Below are 18,627 nucleotides of genomic sequence, written 5' to 3'. Positions count from 1 at the left end.
TGCATCAAGAGAACCATACACACAAACAGCATTAATAAAATGTGTGATGATGCTACGGAAACCACAAAAAACACACAATGGAACCATACAAACACCATATTTAAAAAGACAAAATAGCTATTTTCTTTCCCAATTCCGTCTTCGCTATTAGCAAGTCACATCTTATACATTTGAAGTGTAAACTGTGTCCCACTTGTTTTTATATATCCCAAGGACGAACAAACTAGGGGAAATACCTCGTTTTCATACCATGTGTATTTTTATCTCGTAAAAAAAATTAAAAGACTGCTATAACACTTAAATCTTACAAAGCAGACATCCCAACACGATTCCTTAAACTATGCCAGCACTAGTGAGTAGAGTCCCACCAGAGGAATACATGGAGGTATGAGAGTAGAATCACTGTTTAGCTTTCAAATGCAATATAGCCATTTCATTCTTTTGCTGCTTAGAGCTATAAACAGCTGGAGCTACTAAGTTCAAATAAGGCGTGCAGCCAATTTTACTCCCTTGCACAGCACAAACGAGCCTGAATTCTTCCACTGGCTCTTGAAAATCAAGGATTCTCAGAATAAAAACTTACACTACACTATTTCAGTTAACTTCGCAGGACATAAAGATGTAGTGCTACTACCTTCATTTAAAATTACTATGATGCATATGTAGCACATTAGTTATCGAGAGTATTTTAGTGCTTAATGTATAGCCCCAATTGCACTCTTGATGCTTCATATTATTTAAGTAACGTACGACTAAGTTTTAAAACAAAATCAAAACAAAAGTCACATTACCTTCACTCGTGAAGATTTCCTGGATCCTTCTCGAAATGCCTGAAAGAAAATTAGACATTTATATTCTTTGAAGGAAATACAAAATCTCTCAAGGAATTTAAAATCTATTAATGAATTAACAGCTCTCCAATGTGGACCATTCTCAAAAAAACATGTGAGATGATGACAACAGAACAAACTATGTTGAAATCTCAAGAAGGCAACTGGTTACGTCTCACAAAATGTATTTTGAAACACAATTCAGCATTCCAAGCTAAGTGTATACTTAATGTCAGAGCTAGTAACCCAGGTACCCTTACCCTTCTCCCATATTACAACATGAATCACTAGATTTTCAGAATTCAAGGCAAAGTAACTGAAGAGTTACTTATGAACACCCCATACTTATCCGGTAGATCTGTAAATTGCCCACATCCTTCACTACACTATTTGTGGAAAGAAGGGAGGAGGAAGCAGGTGTCACAGATGTCCTACAATGTTAACTTCTGAAAGCAGTTTGCCATTCTGTAACAAAATCTCATTCTTTAAATTATCTCATACAAAACTGGGACATAACAGAATACGTGGTATTAGATTTATACTCAGAACCATTCATTCAAAGGAAACATGTTACTCAAAATTTCCAAAAAGTTATCAGCAACTAATTCTGACTTGTAGGACAAAGTTCTCATCTGAGCCAGTGACACCAAACTGCAGAATGGAACTTGTTAGATTAGAAAATCCCATGTACTTCTTCACATATACTTATCTTGACATGTATTTTGTTGTTTACACCTGTAGCTAAACAGTATCATATCAACATCCTGTTTAGCAAAGCAGTTCAGTAGCTAACTTTCTGACAGCACACTTCCACACAATTTCAACTCAAATAAACGGACGTGAAGTCCCATCAGGACAACTGAGTAAACATTTCTGAACTTAAAACCACCACAACTGAAGACTTTCAGACACAGAATTCTTCTGTGAGTATCCAAAGCCTGTTCTGCCCTACTTCTAACTATACTGAGTGGTCCAGTAAATGCAATTCCTCCTCACAAATTCTGTCTCAATATTAAAATTGAACTTTCACGACTAGTACGTATTAACTTGAATTAAAGGATGAGGGGAGGGGGAAGAGGCAGGGAAGACTATTATTTACTGCAGAGTATTACATTTCAATCTAAACCCAGTAGGAAAGTATTAGTAGTAACATAGCCTGATTTTTAAAACCAGTGTCTCTTGCTAAGAGACATCACCTAGTTATAACACAGAGTTAAAAAAAGAGAAATTACATTCACTTACTTTTTTACATTTTGCTATGTTCTGTTCTTTCTCTCCACTTTTTTTCCTTTTCTTATCATTGACTTTTGTAACTCTTGTAGCACTTATAGTAATTGTAGTTGGTGTATGTTGGAAAGCAGTATACAGTTCCACAGGAACCTCATCACCACTCTCTGTTGCACTGGTATCCCCATCTTTGAAACAAAGAACACTCTGTAAACAATCAAATACTGTAGAAAGAATATTCAGTAGTTACTCTATACCTGCTTTCAAAAACCAAAAATGTGTACTGACAGATGCTTCAAGCACTCATATGCAAATTTCACCAATGGTTAAATGAAATGACCCATGAAGAGCTGGTAATTAACAGACATTTGTATTGCCAGGTAAGAAAAAGATACCAGATTAATTCTATTCTTTGAATGGAATTATATTATCATATTCCATTATAAGCAAAATTAGCATCAGAACAAAACGTTAAAAAAAAATATTTGTTAACTCATTCACTTAGATACAGCTTTTACTTGTAATACAGCTTTAGGATTCTCTCAGAACACTGTACTGTAGAAAGGATTAAAAATGAATGACTGCCCAGCATTTCTTGTGAAGCCCTATTAATCATTCACCTGTTAAGTCGTAATCAACTATTTCAGTCGCAATTTGTCAAGTTCCTTTTTCAAGGTAAACACGTTGATTTAGCCAAAAGCCTTCTCTCCTCAAAATTCCCTAACAATAACATTCTGCTACGCAGAGAAAAACAAGATCACAAACTGACAAATATTTTTCCTTTGTGCTGTGCACCTGCAGATCTGAAAGCCAATGCCTGAAATTTAGCATACATCAGCATTTATGTCAGACAAATGCATTTCCTGACCTGAAACAGGATTACCCTAGTTCTGTCAAGATGAAAAGCTGTAAAGTATTGGGAGGACTGGAAAATAGATGGTGCACACAGAGAGGAGGTTGCTGTTTGCATGTGCTCAGTACAGACTTGCCAGATTTTAGAAGCTTTTCCAAACATTCTGCCTTCAGTAAACGTACTTCACACTAAACAAGACTTTTTCTGAAACTGCATAGAAGCAGGCTTGAAAATACTTAATCAGAGCAGAGAAAACATTCCTTCTGAGCTCAGAAAGATGTTGCCTTAATCAGTGCACTCAATGGTCCTAATTCTTGAAACCTTCTTTACTAAATAAAGCCCTCCAGCTACTGGTTAATCTGGCTTTTTCTTGTTCATAACATTCCTTAAAAGAATACTTCTGTGCATAGTCAGCAATCAAATTTTACCATCTTGGTTGCTCTTTTCAACAATTTATTAGGCACATAATTATACTTAATATAAGAGCTGATGATGATTTCTGAATTTGTTTTCTGCGTATAATATCTCTGCAGGGACTATTTTCTGAACTAGCATAAAATACACACATACAAAGAAGAAACATCTAATCAAAGCAGAATGAATAGCAGAATAACCAATGACTGAGAAATTAAAATTCAAGGCCCTCTTTAAATTGTCAGTGTTTGCAGTCCACAAACTACAGCCTACAGAATCATTATGTCACAGCCAAACACCTCAGCCTCCCCTAATCCCCCTCAAAACCCCACAAAACACTGTCTTCCTTAGGGAAGAAATATTTCAATATTGGCTACACTGTGCTCTAATTCACTGCAAAGAATAATTACCTCAACTGAACATATAATTACAGAACGCTGTTTTGAGACACTCCCTCCCAACCCACATAACCTGCTTTCACTTTGGAGAGCCTTAGTAAAGCACATCAAGACTAGATTTTGCATCTTGGAAAGCCAGATACAAACTCTCCAAATTTCACAAGAGGTTATAGGCTCAGACTCATTTACCTCTAAGTAACAAGTGATTTCATCAGCATCAATTTCAAGACCAGAGAGCTTGAAGTAACATCCTTGAACAGTTACACATCCAGACACTATATCTTAAAAAAAAATATCTCAAAAAAATGCCAAACAATCAACCAAAAAAAAAACACTATGAAAAGCCGAACCACCAACCAAAACAATCAACAACAAACCAAACCCAGAGGGTCTAGGATACAATTGACTAGGGGCTTACCAAAGGTGCTCACTCCACCCAACCACAGTAAGCAATCCAGTGCACACTAAGCTGCACCAGAACTACACTTTCATACTAGAACAACAAAACCAACACCACCACATACAACCACAGGCCTCCAAAATGGGCTACAAATGTTGCCAGAAAAAAAGGTGATGTGGGTAAGCAGAAAAGTTTAAGACTCTCACCAAGTGACGTATCATGTGTAACGTTCACTAAAAAGCTCTTTTCTGGATGCAAAACCAACTGATTTACTGCTTGCTCCCCACGGTTTAGCTTTGGATGCAACATAGCTAAAGCAGCAACTCTTCAGAAATCTTTACAATAAAAGTCATTATACTGTATTCTCACATCTAAATGAAACACCTTATTATACATAAGCCTAAAAAAAAAAAAAGCCCTAAGTATGTACTTACTTTTCAAAGAACATTCAAGTAATACAATCTTACCTTTAATCAAAACATCTGTAACTTACTACTAAATACGTTACAAGTAACATTCAGCTGCTGTTGAATACTTAACAGATTTAAGAGATACATTCAAACTGATGCCACTTTTGCTTTTCCTACTTGGAATCCTCTATGAAAACTGGCCATTTTTAATAGTGTCTCATGGTAGACAGTTCATTCATACCTAGAATTACTTTAAGTCTGATTGAACCATGTAGTATTAGTCAACATACAAAAAGTACATTTAGCCAAGCAGAAGTATTTGCTAAATGAAAACTAACTAGAGATACAAACATACATTCAAGTTATGTATTATAAATCATAGCAATTAATACTAAACTTCAACTAAGTCTTAGACTAAACGGGATTAGAATTTATCCTTGTTTTTACACTGTTTTGATACTTAATATTTATCTTTTAGTATTTATTTTCCTATTGAATTAACAGAACAGATTTAAAAGACTCATCATCAGGATTAAGTAGGGCTGAACACTAACTTCAAAGGTAAAATTCTCCAGCTTCTGCTAAGATTCAGACTCTCTCTCTTAAGTTTACAGTAAATGATCAGACAGTGTGGCTATAAATCCTAAGAGATTACTTATATAGCTCAGACAAATTTCCCCTATCCTGTATGTAAACTCAAGTTCATTCTCACAATGAGTTAATTAACTGTCGGTGACGTGGACAGTGGCATGGAGTGCACCCTCAGCAAGTTCGCCGATGACACCAAGCTGTGTGGTGCCGTCGACACGCTGGAAGGGAGGGATGCCATCCAGAGGGACCTCGACAGGCTGGAGAGGTGGGCCCGTACCAACCTCATGAAGTTTAACCAGGCCAAATGCAAGGTCCTACATCTGGGTCGTGGCAATCCCAGGCATAAATACAGACTGGGTGGTGAATGGATCGACAGCAGCCCTGAGGAGAAGGACTTGGGAGTACTGGTGGACGAGAAGCTCAATATGAGCCGGCAATGTGCTCTTGCGGCCCAGAAGGCCAACCGCGTCCTGGGCTGCATCAAGAGGAGCGTGGCCAGCAGGTCGAGGGAGGTGATTCTCCCCCTCTACTCTGCCCTCGTGAGACCTCACTTGGAGTACTGCGTCCAGTTCTGGAGTCCCCAACATAAGAAGGACATGGACCAGTTGGAGAGGATCCAGAGGAGGGCCACGAAGATGATAAGAGGGCTGGAGCACCTTTCCTATGAGGACAGGCTGAAAGAGTTGGGGCTGTTCAGCCTGGAGAAGAGGAGGCTCCGGGGTGACCTTATAGCGGTCTTCCAGTACCTCAAGGGGGCCTACAGGAAAGATGGGGAGAGGCTGTTCAGGAGGGCCAGTTATGATAGGACAAGGGGTAACGGTTTTAAAATAGAGGGAGGTAGGTTCAGGTTGGATATTAGGAAAAAATTTTTTACCATGAGAGTGGTAGAACACTGGAACAGGTTGCCCAGAGAGGTGGTGGATGCTCCATCCCTGGAGACGTTCAAGGCCAGGTTGGACAAGGCCCTGAGCAACCTGATCTAGTTGGAGATATCCCTGTTCCTTGCAGGGGGGTTGGACTAGATGACCTTTGAAGGTCCCTTCCAGCCCTAACCATTCTATGATTCTATGATTCTAACTGGTATCATATTAACCCTCAATGAATTATATATGTACTTATTTTATTATTTTAATAGAATCCACAAAAATCAGTTTAAAGCTCTAAAAAAAAAATTGTACTACCTAGCAAGTCAACCAAAACTTCACTCATTTTGGTTTTGTCAAAATGAAAACAGATAAAATAAAAAATGATTGTGGTGTCTACATAAGTCATTAATGCCTTTAAGCGACTTACGGCAGCTTAGCACTGGACAGCAGGAAGTGTCAACCACACCAAGAAGCACTATTAAGCCACACAAGCTTCTAGGCCACATCATACACTTCGTAATTCTCTGAAGGAATATGATGTACGCAGCAGGACCTTATCTACGTGGTAGAAACCCTAACACACACGCACGCACACCCTCCCCCTCCCTAGTGCTACAGACATGATTTGTTAGTAAAATGTGAAGTTTAGGAGGATGACTTCCTCCCAAATGATGACTTTTGTAATAGAGCATGAAAGTATCACCTGTCTATCAAGAAACCCAGGACATATTTGGGAATGGCTAAACAGAACTCCTTAAAAGTTAGCCTGGCTCAGTTCTGAAATTCTTAAACAGTAAGAGAGCTCATTTCATAAAATATAGAGACTTAAAATAGATATTTGCACTACAAGCCTCATCTAATTATCGAAAGCCAAAAAAAACCTCAAAACATAATATAACTACATTAAGTTTAGCCATTTTTCTTGTTGTGAAAAGAGACCCCAAAACAAACTAATACATACACCTAAATCTACAGACAACAAATCAGAATTAGGATTCCCTCTCAAAACTATGCTTGATTGAGATATAAAACAATTATGTAATTCTTAGAGACAGGAATATCACCTGCAATCGAAAGGTTTTAAGAGATCAGTATGAGGACATGAGTAGTCTATACTATGAAGGAAAAAATGACAGAGCTGTGACATTTTTTTCCAAAAAGGAAGTAGACTTAGTCACCTTCTCTTACTGCAGAAGAAACCCCAACTTCTTCCATCTTATCTTCAGTAGCTTACTCAAAGTAGTATAGTTTTTTATAATAACTACATTCATTATTAAGAAACTTTAACAATGTTCCAACAGATTGACTTATTTTACAATTATAAGAAAAAAGGCAGTGGTGACAACCTTTAACAAAACAGGATGAACAGCAACAATTCTGATATAATGTTATCTTAGTAACCATAAAGCCACGTACAGTGTGACAGTGGGATTGAGTGCACCCTCAGCAAGTTTGCTGATGAGACCAAGCTTTGTGGTGTGGTCAACGCACTGGAAGGAAGGGATGCCATCCAAAGGGACCCTGGCAGGCTTGAGAGGTGAGCCCATGTAAACTTAATGAAGTTCAACAAGGGCAAGCACAAGGTCCTGCACATGGGTCGGGGCGATCCCAAGCATTAGTACAGTCTGGGTGGAGAATGGATTGAGAGCAACCCTAAGGAGAAGGACTTGGGGGTGATGCTGGATGAGAAGCTCAACATGAGCTGGCATGTGCGCCTGCAGCCCAGAAAGCCAACCATATCCTGGCCTGCATGAAAAGAAGTGTGGCCAGCAGGTCCAGGTAGGTGATTCTTCCCCTCTACTCTGCCCTGGTTAAGACCCCACCTGGAGTACTGCGCTCAGCTCCGGGGCCCCCAACACAAGAAGGACATAGAGCTGCTGAAGCGAGTCCAGAGGAGGGCCACGAAGATGATCCAAGGGCTGGAGCACCTCTCCTATGAAGAAAGGCTGAGAGAATTGGGGTTGTTCAGCCTGGAGAAGAGAAGGATCCAGGCAGATCTTATAGCAGCCTTCTAGTACCTAAGGGGTCCTACAAGAAAGCTGGAGAGGGACTTTTTACAAGGGCATGTAGTGATAGAACAACGGGCAACAGATTTAAACTGAAAGAAGGTAGATTTCAATCAGATACAAGGAAGAAATTTTTACAATGAGGGTGGTGAAACACTGGAACAGGTTTCCCAAACAAGTTGTGGACGCTCGATCCCTGGAGGTGCTCAAGGCCAGGCTGGACGAGGCTTTGAGCAATCTGATCTAGTGGAAGGTGTCCCTGCCCATGGCAGGGGGTTTGGAACTAGATGATCTTTAAGGTGCCTTCCAACCCAAACCATTCTATGATTCTAAGAAAAAGGCAATGATGTACTGAACCTTATATGCTGAAGGCTACCAAAATTGCAGGAACCATGTATAGACTCTAAAGTCTATACAGTTGTTACATACTTATTTTGTAACCTTTATAAGGAAAAATCTTTTAAGTGTTACTCACCTGACATATTTTCCCTCTTCCTTCGTTGCAACAGGACTGCCCTTTCTTTATCTAAACTCCTGAAATTAAAAAATATTTTATTCCATTAGTCACACTCATGCATCAATACACATAAGTAGTGAAAGAGACCTTTTCATAGCTACCATTTTCCATTGACTATTACAGAATAAAGAGTAGCTGAATGTTTAGATACTTAGAGAAACCTAAGTTGTGCATTCTTCCATTCCATATTAATGCAAAGCAAACAGAAGTACCCACATAACTTGAAAACATAATGAAACTTGATAGCTCAGAAGGAAGACTGACAGTTGGTCCATGGGTTACAGATAATCAGGCATTAAACCCTTTTCCTGCAGATTCTTCCAAACAATCGTCTCAATACAATACAAAACAAATACTCTATGACAACAAGGTCCAAACTATTTCTCAGAAATAGAAGAATCTTATATTGGTTACTAAAATATTCTAAGCACACATGTATTTTATTTGTTGTTTAATTAACAATCTGCAATGTAAGTAACACGCAGCATTTCATGCTCTACATCACAAGACAACTATGATGACATCCAAGTATAATCTACCTACCACACAGTCAGAACAAAACGCCCTCCTTGTCATGTCATATGACCTCAAGTTTGAGGGATGGGCATACAAACACTCATCCCAGAGCAAGGAATCCTCCAAGTGAGCACTGCAATATATTGGAATGGGGCCATAAAACCAGAAGATACTGAGAAATACTCATGGGACAGCTGACCTGGAAACACTGCTGTTGAGGGTTCTCAACATATGACAGCTACTAAATGAAATAAGGAATGGATTATCTATGTATCAGTCAGCCTGAGAAAGGAACCAGGAATCACTGCTAGTTCCAAAAGCATTTCAAGGGTTTATCCCTGCTGCCTGGAGAGGTGAAACAATGACTACCATGAACAAAGGAATGGAGACTATTAAGATCATCTGCATCAGAAAGGTAGCTCCTATAACCGGAATTGTGAGGATTAAACTAAGTGGTTTGTGTTTTATCTGCTGGTTGTTCCAGTACCTCTTCTTTTTATATTCTCCACTCAATTTACAGTTCAAAACCAACCAAACTACTCACCTTGGTTGACAACGTTCACACAGATATATATCAGGAATATGCTGTCTGTCAATCCCCATGCAGTCAATGTGCTGCCAGACACTTTAAAAAACAAAAACAAAACACACACCTTTTAAGTAAAATTTTTTAAATTGTGTACACAATATAATACACAAACACACAGAGCAAGTCGTTCTTTTTTTCATCATGATCTTTACTCAGATTGAATATTGCCTAAAACTACATCTCATTCACTGTCTTCGCCACCACTCAGCTAGCTGATTTTCTATTCCATTGATCTCTGCAATTCCCATCTTGTGGCTGTCTCTCGGTGTCTCTCTGCTTCTTTAGACTCATTTTCCCTCTTGGAAATTGTTCTCTAACACTGGAAATAAAAAATGGTAAATTATCACAATAGAGAACAAGATAGAGTCAAATACCCTCAGTAACAAGACTTTACATAGTAAAAGAACTTCTAGTTTTTAAACAAAAGGATTCAATTTTCTTTTCTAAATATACACATAAAATATTAATTTTATTTTTCTATATAAATATATACACAAATACATGGGTTTATTTACTTACATATTTTAATAGAACATATAAATATGTTTTTATACACACATCTCACATGACTGGTAGCACTGTTGTGCAGCATAGGAAGAGCTTCAACTGCTTCCCACAGTCAGGGAAGAGAGGCTGCTTGCTAGACTGAAGGCTAACCCAGGACAGTAGCTTATGCTCATCCCCACATTGCTAGAAGTAATGGGGACACAGAAGTCGTTGTCACCTTCCCACTTGTGAATTTATCATAACTCTCTCCAACTCCTCCCAGAGAACCTCTTCTTCAAAAGAAGCAGACTCTACCTAACCAGTGACTGCCTACAGCTCCACTGCTAAAAGAACATCTAAATACATGTCAAAATAAAGGAAAAGATTATGAGAATCAAGGATCATAAAAAAAATAACAAGCTTGTTACATAAGCAGACAGAAGAATGGAGCTCAAATTCATGTTTTAATTAGCCATTAACAATCATTTTAGAAATACACAACGACCTAATAAATTCAGCAGCATTCGTTAAGCGTACTGAAGGTAAAAATACAGGCTAATACTGAGTAAGTGCAGAAACGTGAGATCTGTCTTCTCCTGTTATCAGCTGCAAAAATTTTTAAACTGGTTTTTACAAGTTCAAGTATTTAATAGCACCTGCTTATTTTACTGTGATCAAGTAGGTACTTAAGCATGAACGCAGAAGTTTAAACGTTTAACGTCAGCTTCTCCAGTAAGAATCTAAGTTAGCCTTTTCATAGTTATTAAAATTTTTAAAACTATGTCGTTTGAAAATTAAGAGTTCTTATCAGAAAAATCATGGACAGAGAAACCTATATTTGAGAAGTTTTTTTCAGGTTATTTTGCATCCTGCAAGTTACTTTATTCACATATACATAATTTATCAAGATGCTTTATTACTCAGTACATGACAGATGAAGAACCAATCCCTAGGTCTTTTATTTCACCATATTAATAACTTGGACAATATACCAAAGAGATATCGTTCTTAGAGAGGAAAAAGATATACCCTTATTAAGTAACAATGCACAAGTAAAAGCATGAACAAACTAATATAAGTAGTCAAGACAGACTGGAATAAAGTACAAAATACTCACTGGCCTTAAGCAACTACTTTGCCTACAGAAAGCCACACAACCTTCAAACACTGTTTTGATGGCAGGACATTTCCTATGACTTAACATAATTACAGCACCATTTAGTTATATTTACTTCCAGTGCAACTTAAAGATTTAAGTAATTTTTACCTTTTAAATTAATTTAATATTCATTACCTGCATTTGTCACAACAGATCATATATCCATCATCATGTGTAAAGCCACAAATGCATCTGGTAATATCAGTTCCATAGCTTCCATCCTCTGACGTACTGATGGTAGTAGCACTGGAGGTTTCATCAAAGTTGGGAGTGGTAAATATGCCTACTTCATTCTTGCTTATAAGCACTGATGGAGGAGGAGAAGCTGGAGGCGTTGGAGGAGGCCGAGCACCATAGTTATGGTCCTAGATTTTCATTGAAAAATAAGTTACAGCTCTTAAATAACCATCAGTGTATGAACATTTAAGTCAAAGTGTAAGAATTTACTTTGTAAAGAATTTTAGAAGCTTATGACTTCTTAGCGAGAGTTTAAAATTTTGTCATTGCTCATTCTTTTTACTTTCCTGACTATGTTTTATATATAAGCGCACCATATTCTGCTTCTAATCAACCATCTTTAGTCAACTTAAACAGCTCCCAATAAGATATAAAAATATAAGCACGAACCAGAGTTTTTCCAGTTAAGAACAGCAGATTTTACATAATGTCTTTTATATAGAGTACTTAGCATGAAACTTACTGCATAGGGCAAACCAATGTAGCTGTGTGAATGCGAGCTGCTGGTATACAACTGGTGCGGATAACTGTTCGATTTTTCAACTACCACAGGGCTAGCTTCTACAGATTCTGGTCTGCAAGGCAAAAGAGAGAAGAAGAAGAAATACAATAAATACGCAATTTATAATAATAAATTACAGTTACTTGTTGCTCAACTTCTGACTAATTGCCTTCTGTTCCTGTTTAATGAAGTACACAAAAAGGCGGGGGGGAGAGGTGAGAACAAACTCGCATAGCCCCAACTGCCCCCTCGCCTCAAGAGAAAAAAAAGGAAACCCAACCCTCTTCTTTCATTTAAAACGGAACTTCTCGAGTGGCAGAGAACTTATCTCTGTGGAGTTACAAAACTTTCCTCAAAAACGTGCCTTAAGCCGCAAATCTGGGACAGAAATGCGTGCTACACACTTTGTCATGCCCGGGAGTCACCAGCGCGTGTGCCCACGCCTACACAGCTGTAAGAGAAGGTGCAGAAGGGACTCAGCCGGGCTCCGGCCGAGGGCGGCCCCCGCCCAGCCCCCCGTGCGCTCGGCAGCGACACCGGGCGGTGGCGCCCGCGCCGCCCGCACCGCCCCCCCGAGCCGCGACTCGGGCAGCAGTCCCGGTCCAACAGACAGATGGGAAGCGGGACACATCTCCGGAAAAGGGCGTCCATCGATCTGTCTTTAAACAGAAAGCAAAAAACCACGGTAAAAATTCGCGAGAGGAGGTTGTGTAGTGAAAGGCAGCGCGTCCTTTAACACACAAATTACGGTTCATAGGCACTAAACCACAACAGCAAAGACAAGGAAGCCAAAGGAATGCTAAAACAGGAAGCCCTTTTTGAGCACAGCATTACACCTTCCTTACTCCTCAGCAGTTACCGTCATGCGTGCATGCAAGTGTGTAGATACTCTCATGACTGACACACTTCAGTCAGTAACTTGTAGCTTTTTCATTGCATCATATGATTCAACCACACTAGGACAAACTTCGAACAAACCCAAAGTTAACTAACTAGTTGGCATTCTTTTGTGGTGGTTGTTTTTTGGGTGGTTTGAGTTTGGTTTGATGGGGGCTTTTTTTTTCTTTTTAACATTGAAAGGCAAGGCAAAGTATCAATACCTAAAACTGAAGTGGCTTTTGACTCCCATCACAAATCAAGCGTGGTTCAGTTCTCTAATTTCAGTTTTATTACACATGAAGTCTCTGTCCCATCACAAATAGTAATTCCTTGACCTGATTTTTTAAAATAAAGTTGGTATTTCTGAATCTTAAGTTAAAAGACATCAGCGTTTTTTTCTTAGATACTAAGACATTAAATAGAGGCTTTTTTGTTATGCCATGAAATGACACTAGTTTGATTTAAAAGGACACCAGCAACTTGTATTTGTCGGTAAAATTTTTTGTAAGAATGTAACTAATCATCAGATTTCTAAAAACAACATACAATATTTTCACATCTACTTTAAAGTAGCCTACTAATGGTTTTGGTGGCCTATTTCTTCTTACTAGCTTTTCCTCAAGTGAGGTTACTACATGATAAAATTGTTTAAAAAGAAACACTACTTAAAAGCACTACTGGGTGAAGACTTCAGTTTCTAGAGCCCAAAGAAAAAACATCTTTTTTAAAACAGTAATGTCTTTCAACAGTCAGCAGCTGCCTTTTTTTAGAGAGTGAGCAAACACGTGAGTGCACAAATCATATGAAGCAATAACATTAGAAAGACAAGTTCTGACTAGCACGTGACAAAACCTAACTCTGATGACACCTGCACTTCATTACCTCATAAACAAAGAAAAATCCTCATTTACTCTCTTACACCACTTCTCAACTTGAAAATAATTTTATTCAGAGTTTGTTCGAATTATCTTCTAAAAGCAGCTCAGAATTTGCCAGGTTCATCAAATCCAGGTCTTAAAACCAGACAGAAACTGGAAAAGCTGTGTTTCCAACAGGTGTGCCTTCACCTATTTACCGACATAACGCATTTGTGCGGTAATCATACACCATTGATGTAAGCCGGTTAATCCTGGACGATCTAGCCAACCAAAATGCCAATGGATGAGGCATTGCCTACCCATCCACCATGGCTAGGATATAAATTAACTTCTCTTTCTCCAGTTCAGGAGGGTTTTAATAACTGTATTGGTTCTACCTCTATTCTTCAACATTTATTCAATGGGAAAAGAAGTAGCATGGTTACCGTCATCCATTACATGTTCAATGCTCAACCGAGGTCTTGTTTGCTCCAGTATATGGAAAATACTCAGTTTTCAGAGCAGGAAGGCTTACTGATACAGGAAAGTGGGTGGAATTCAAGTACAATCCATCCTTCATCAATGCTACAATTAATTTAGGAGAGTTTCTTAATTTAGGAGAGTTTCCTTCGTTAAAAATAAATATTGCCACAACCTAAATACCACCTACTTCAACCTGGGAGCATTCGATGAAAGGTATCAGAATGGAAATGTCTTAACGAGAGAGGTAAAATCTACTTCATCGACTATGAAAATTAAAAAAGTATTCTAAATCTTTTGCAAAGTATGAGGCAAGACAATACACCCTACTCCCTAAATCCTTTTCTACCTACTCTTAACAATTTATAAACCACTTAAGAGAATCAAGTTTCATATTTAGAGGCATAACAGTTGTGGGAAGTAGAAGCATTAAGCTTCCAAAACCAAAATAGAGCAAACAAATGCGTTTATCCCCAACTAATTTAACACTCATAAAACAGATTCAGATCACAGGGTTAAAAAGGAAAAACCACAATTTCACTTGAGTAAGGAAAGTCAGCAAAAGGGTGGGAAAAAAACCCACGTGAGACACAAAGGCAATTAAATCTTTGTATTAAAAGAGTTCTAACATAAATACAAAATTAGAGCAGAATCAGCTTTCAGCAAAGCTTTTTTCAAAAGCTTATCCACAGAGGCCACAGATAACTCTTCAATTTATAACAGATGCTCAGCAGAGCTTCGGATTTATCTGTTACTGTTCCATTTACCCACCCAAATGCTAGACTGGAGTGGGAAACACCGTGGAGAAGACTGAGAAATGTGGGAAGGAGTTGGTGGATTGTAGGTTTCATTCACAGTCAACAGAAAAGCGATACCAAGTCCCTAAGCAGCACAGAATTAGTACCATTTCTCCACAGAACAACAGACAACTTTCTAACTTCAACAGACAAGTCTGCCAACACTTCAACAAGCCCTTCACCGATTTCCTTGTTACCCCTATTCTGCCCACCACGTGCATGACCCTGACCTTAAAGAGAAAACACACCTTCTGTACTATCGTTTGTCTGAAGATCGAGGCCTTCTCCTCCAACAGACATCTCAGAATTGGAGATTTTTGTGAAGGAATATCTCTTGGTATTTATTTAAATCATATAGTCGATTAAAGCATGAGATACTACTTAATTAAAAAATAATTTTTTTTTTTTTTTTTTTTTAACTCAAGTAGCAGAGTTCAAGTAGCAAGGCACTAACTATTGTATTATAGACACCTCCCCTAATCTGAACATTGGCATTCTCATGGGCATCCCCAAAAGCAGGTTTTCAGGAAGCATAAGCATCTATATCTGAAAGAACACTGTGAGGTTTATTTGCTTGTATTTTTGAACATAGGCCAGCTCTGTAATAGACTGAAGTACTAAGCATGTCAGTCTTCTGAGCACACCACATTTTTCAACTTCACCTCAAACATCTTCACCCTGTCTAACTAAGGGAGATATTTATGGTATTTTTAGTCTTCATCAAAACTGAAGTGTTTGTATTACAATATAGTATATTTGAAGTTAGGTCAAAATCCTAATATTATGCCCTAAAATAAACAAATCCTACCGTGAAAAACTGACCATGACATTTTGCTAAACCATCACATATGTTTGTTAAGCGTTATGGTTAGCAATTCAAAACTGTACAAAATATTCATAAGGAACAAAAGAAAAAGCACCACAAAAAGAGCTTCCCACATGCTCTTGGCCTGCAGCGATTTAAGACATTTCTGTAACTTGAAAACAGGAACATAGTATTTTCTCAAATGAATTGAAAAAGCAAAGATATCTGGGTTTGTTTTTTTTTTTTTAAATAAAATCAAATAACTCATTCTACAAGTGAAACAACTCATGTTCTGGGTCATTTCCTACTGTCCCTATTAAACGTACAATGCAAACTGCAGATATTCTGCATATTGTCAGCAGGTGGCATCAGTGAGAAATTAAATAAGCAACACAAAAGATACTTTACAAAAACTCAGTCCCTACGAGCTTATAGTTAACCTATATTAAGCAAATCAACTATCAACCATTCTAAGCAATAGCCAGTTCTTCATTAAGAAGTCCCATCTCCCCTGCTCCATTCCTTTTAAATACTGTTTTGTTTCTAACCATGTAATAAAAAAAGTAATGGAGCAGTTTTCAACTAACAACCAAAATGCAATCAGTCCTTATAATGTCGGGCCATCAACTGCTTCTATAAAAATGCAGGTATTCAAACGGAAAAGAAAATCTCACTAAAATCAAAATTTTCAATAACATGTGGGTATTCAAGCTTCATGCTATGAAAACTTGGCTAATAGTTCTTCCTGAAAACATTCATCAAAACTCCAAATGAAACCTCTCGTTTCCAAGCACGCTTCGGCAGCATCAGCCTGCCATAGGCCAGTTTGGCGAGTCTAATTTTCAAGGGGTTCAGGTTTGTCTTCCCTCTGGACCAGCACACCTGAGCAGTATCTGGCTGAAGGTCAGCTCAGATAAAGGAATGTAATATATTTTGTATGAAAACCAGTATTTTCTATTTCAAGACACTTCACGTAACCAAACGCATCTGATGCACATCACTATCTGGACAACAAAGAACTGAGCACCACTTCTCTACCACAGTGTGGTTTCTGCTACCTAAACACCTCAGAGCAGGCCCTACAAGTCAGGCTGGCCCCATACTGTCTGCAGGAACTGGCAAGCTTCCTATTGTGCTAAAATACTTTAAAAAATAAAAATCCTTGTTTCAACAACAGTAATAGGAGGGTAGATTTTCACTTATTTAAGACTACAACAATGTTCACAATCTTTTCTCCTGGGTATCAGAACTCAATATGATGATCCATATACTGTGGTTTTTCGGTTCACCATACAAGCCTTCTCTTAAACATATACAGATATTAAAAACAGGAGAGCAGCAATGTGTAGCTTATACTCATGTTCTAAACTAGACTAATACTCTCAAGACAGGAAGTGCATTTTGAACCTTCCAAAATGGCTGTTTACTATTACAATGTCTTTAACAGTAATAAGTCACACATGTTCATCTTTAGTAAGTCTTTTACAAATAAAGGCAAAACGTATGTGTGTTCTGACTGCTATGGCACTATGAGATCAATCTACCTCTGGAGAACTCACTTAGGTACAAGTAACGTATGAGACAGATTATTTTATCCAATCTTTTAAGATTTTTCAAACCTTTTAATACAAGTTATTCTCCATGTAGCTATTTGCTACAATTATTAAAATAATATGTGAAACTATGCAATTACATGAACTATTCACCTTTTTAATAGGCTTATCCCTTAGTTTGAAGCATAAGGAAAACATCTCTCAGCAATAAGACATTGCACTAAGCTAAGAGTTTTTTCCTGGGCTCCTTCTCCTACACAATCAGGTTTGCCATTCCACCATTCCTGTGTTTGCTCATGCTTCAGCCACTGATGAAGCAACACCAGACCTGTCAATCACAGTGAAGAAATTCCAACTCCTCCCTCTTGGGAAAACCCCAGAACCTGCTCAAAGACAATCTATGATCGGTATCAATACAAGTTATATCCAACATGCTACTCTCTGGAAGAAAACATACAAAAAACATGTAAATCACACAGATGGTGACAGAAAAGATTTACAACTGTTATCAGCTGGTTAGGGACACCCCTTTGTGCCACACTTCTTTGGACAGTGACATGGCTTTTAAATCAGCATAAGCCAATCCTGCAACTACACGTTTTTTATCCTAAGTATGGCAGACATGACATGAATTAATCTAATTGGCAACAGTCACTTCACATTTGAAGAAAAGCAGTTCCTAACTGGGTTGCCATGCCCAGTATCATGCAAGTAACACACTGTGAACTCTATCTTGTTTATACTGACAACTATGTTTATTTATTTTAATTTTGGCATGGCATGCTGTGTCTGCAAGGAACGTCAGCAACCTTGGAAATCATGATCTTCTCTAAATATAAAAAAAGGAAAAGATAATGAAAAGAGCTGTGAACGGGTCACTCCAATTTTCTGCACCAAAGAAACTAGTGTTCATGATATGAGAGATCAACAAAAAAAAGTGAAAATTTAATGTGACAAAAAGTTTCAAATTGCGAATTCGTAGTTTTATTCAGATAAATGGTGTAAAGTTAGAATAGCCTCATATATAACTGAAAGCACAGGAGAGAAACATCCCTTTAAAAAGCTGTTCAAGAGTTCTGTTCAGTGTATAACATTTCTCTGGAACACTTTATGACATTTAATTTGACTTATAAGATTTCAAGCACGTATGTAAAGTAAGTCCAATTCACTGTTTCAATATCTAAAACAAGCAACCGAATTTCTGTGGTAACCAAAGATAGGGCAAATCTTTAACGTAACTGAAGAAAGGCTCAGA

The 18,627-nt window shown here is 38.1% G+C and overlaps 1 protein-coding gene across 1 annotated transcript in view; it reads right to left on the bottom strand.

The window, feature by feature from the left end:
• KMT2E (lysine methyltransferase 2E (inactive)) overlaps positions 1–18,627 on the bottom strand; it is a 63,620-nt gene that overhangs the window by 25,007 nt on the left and 19,986 nt on the right. The window contains 6 exon segments of the mRNA XM_086610124.1: positions 792–830; positions 2,073–2,245; positions 8,471–8,529; positions 9,573–9,653; positions 11,398–11,627; positions 11,963–12,074. Coding sequence (XP_086466250.1) covers positions 792–830; positions 2,073–2,245; positions 8,471–8,529; positions 9,573–9,653; positions 11,398–11,627; positions 11,963–12,074 — 694 coding nt within the window.

The sequence above is a fragment of the Tauraco erythrolophus genome, chromosome 4 (genome assembly GCF_009769465.1).
Source record: "Tauraco erythrolophus isolate bTauEry1 chromosome 4, bTauEry1.pri, whole genome shotgun sequence".
NCBI lineage: Eukaryota > Metazoa > Chordata > Aves > Musophagiformes > Musophagidae > Tauraco > Tauraco erythrolophus.
Note: the sequence above shows the minus strand (reverse complement) of the source record. Positions and strands in the feature narration are given on the sequence as shown.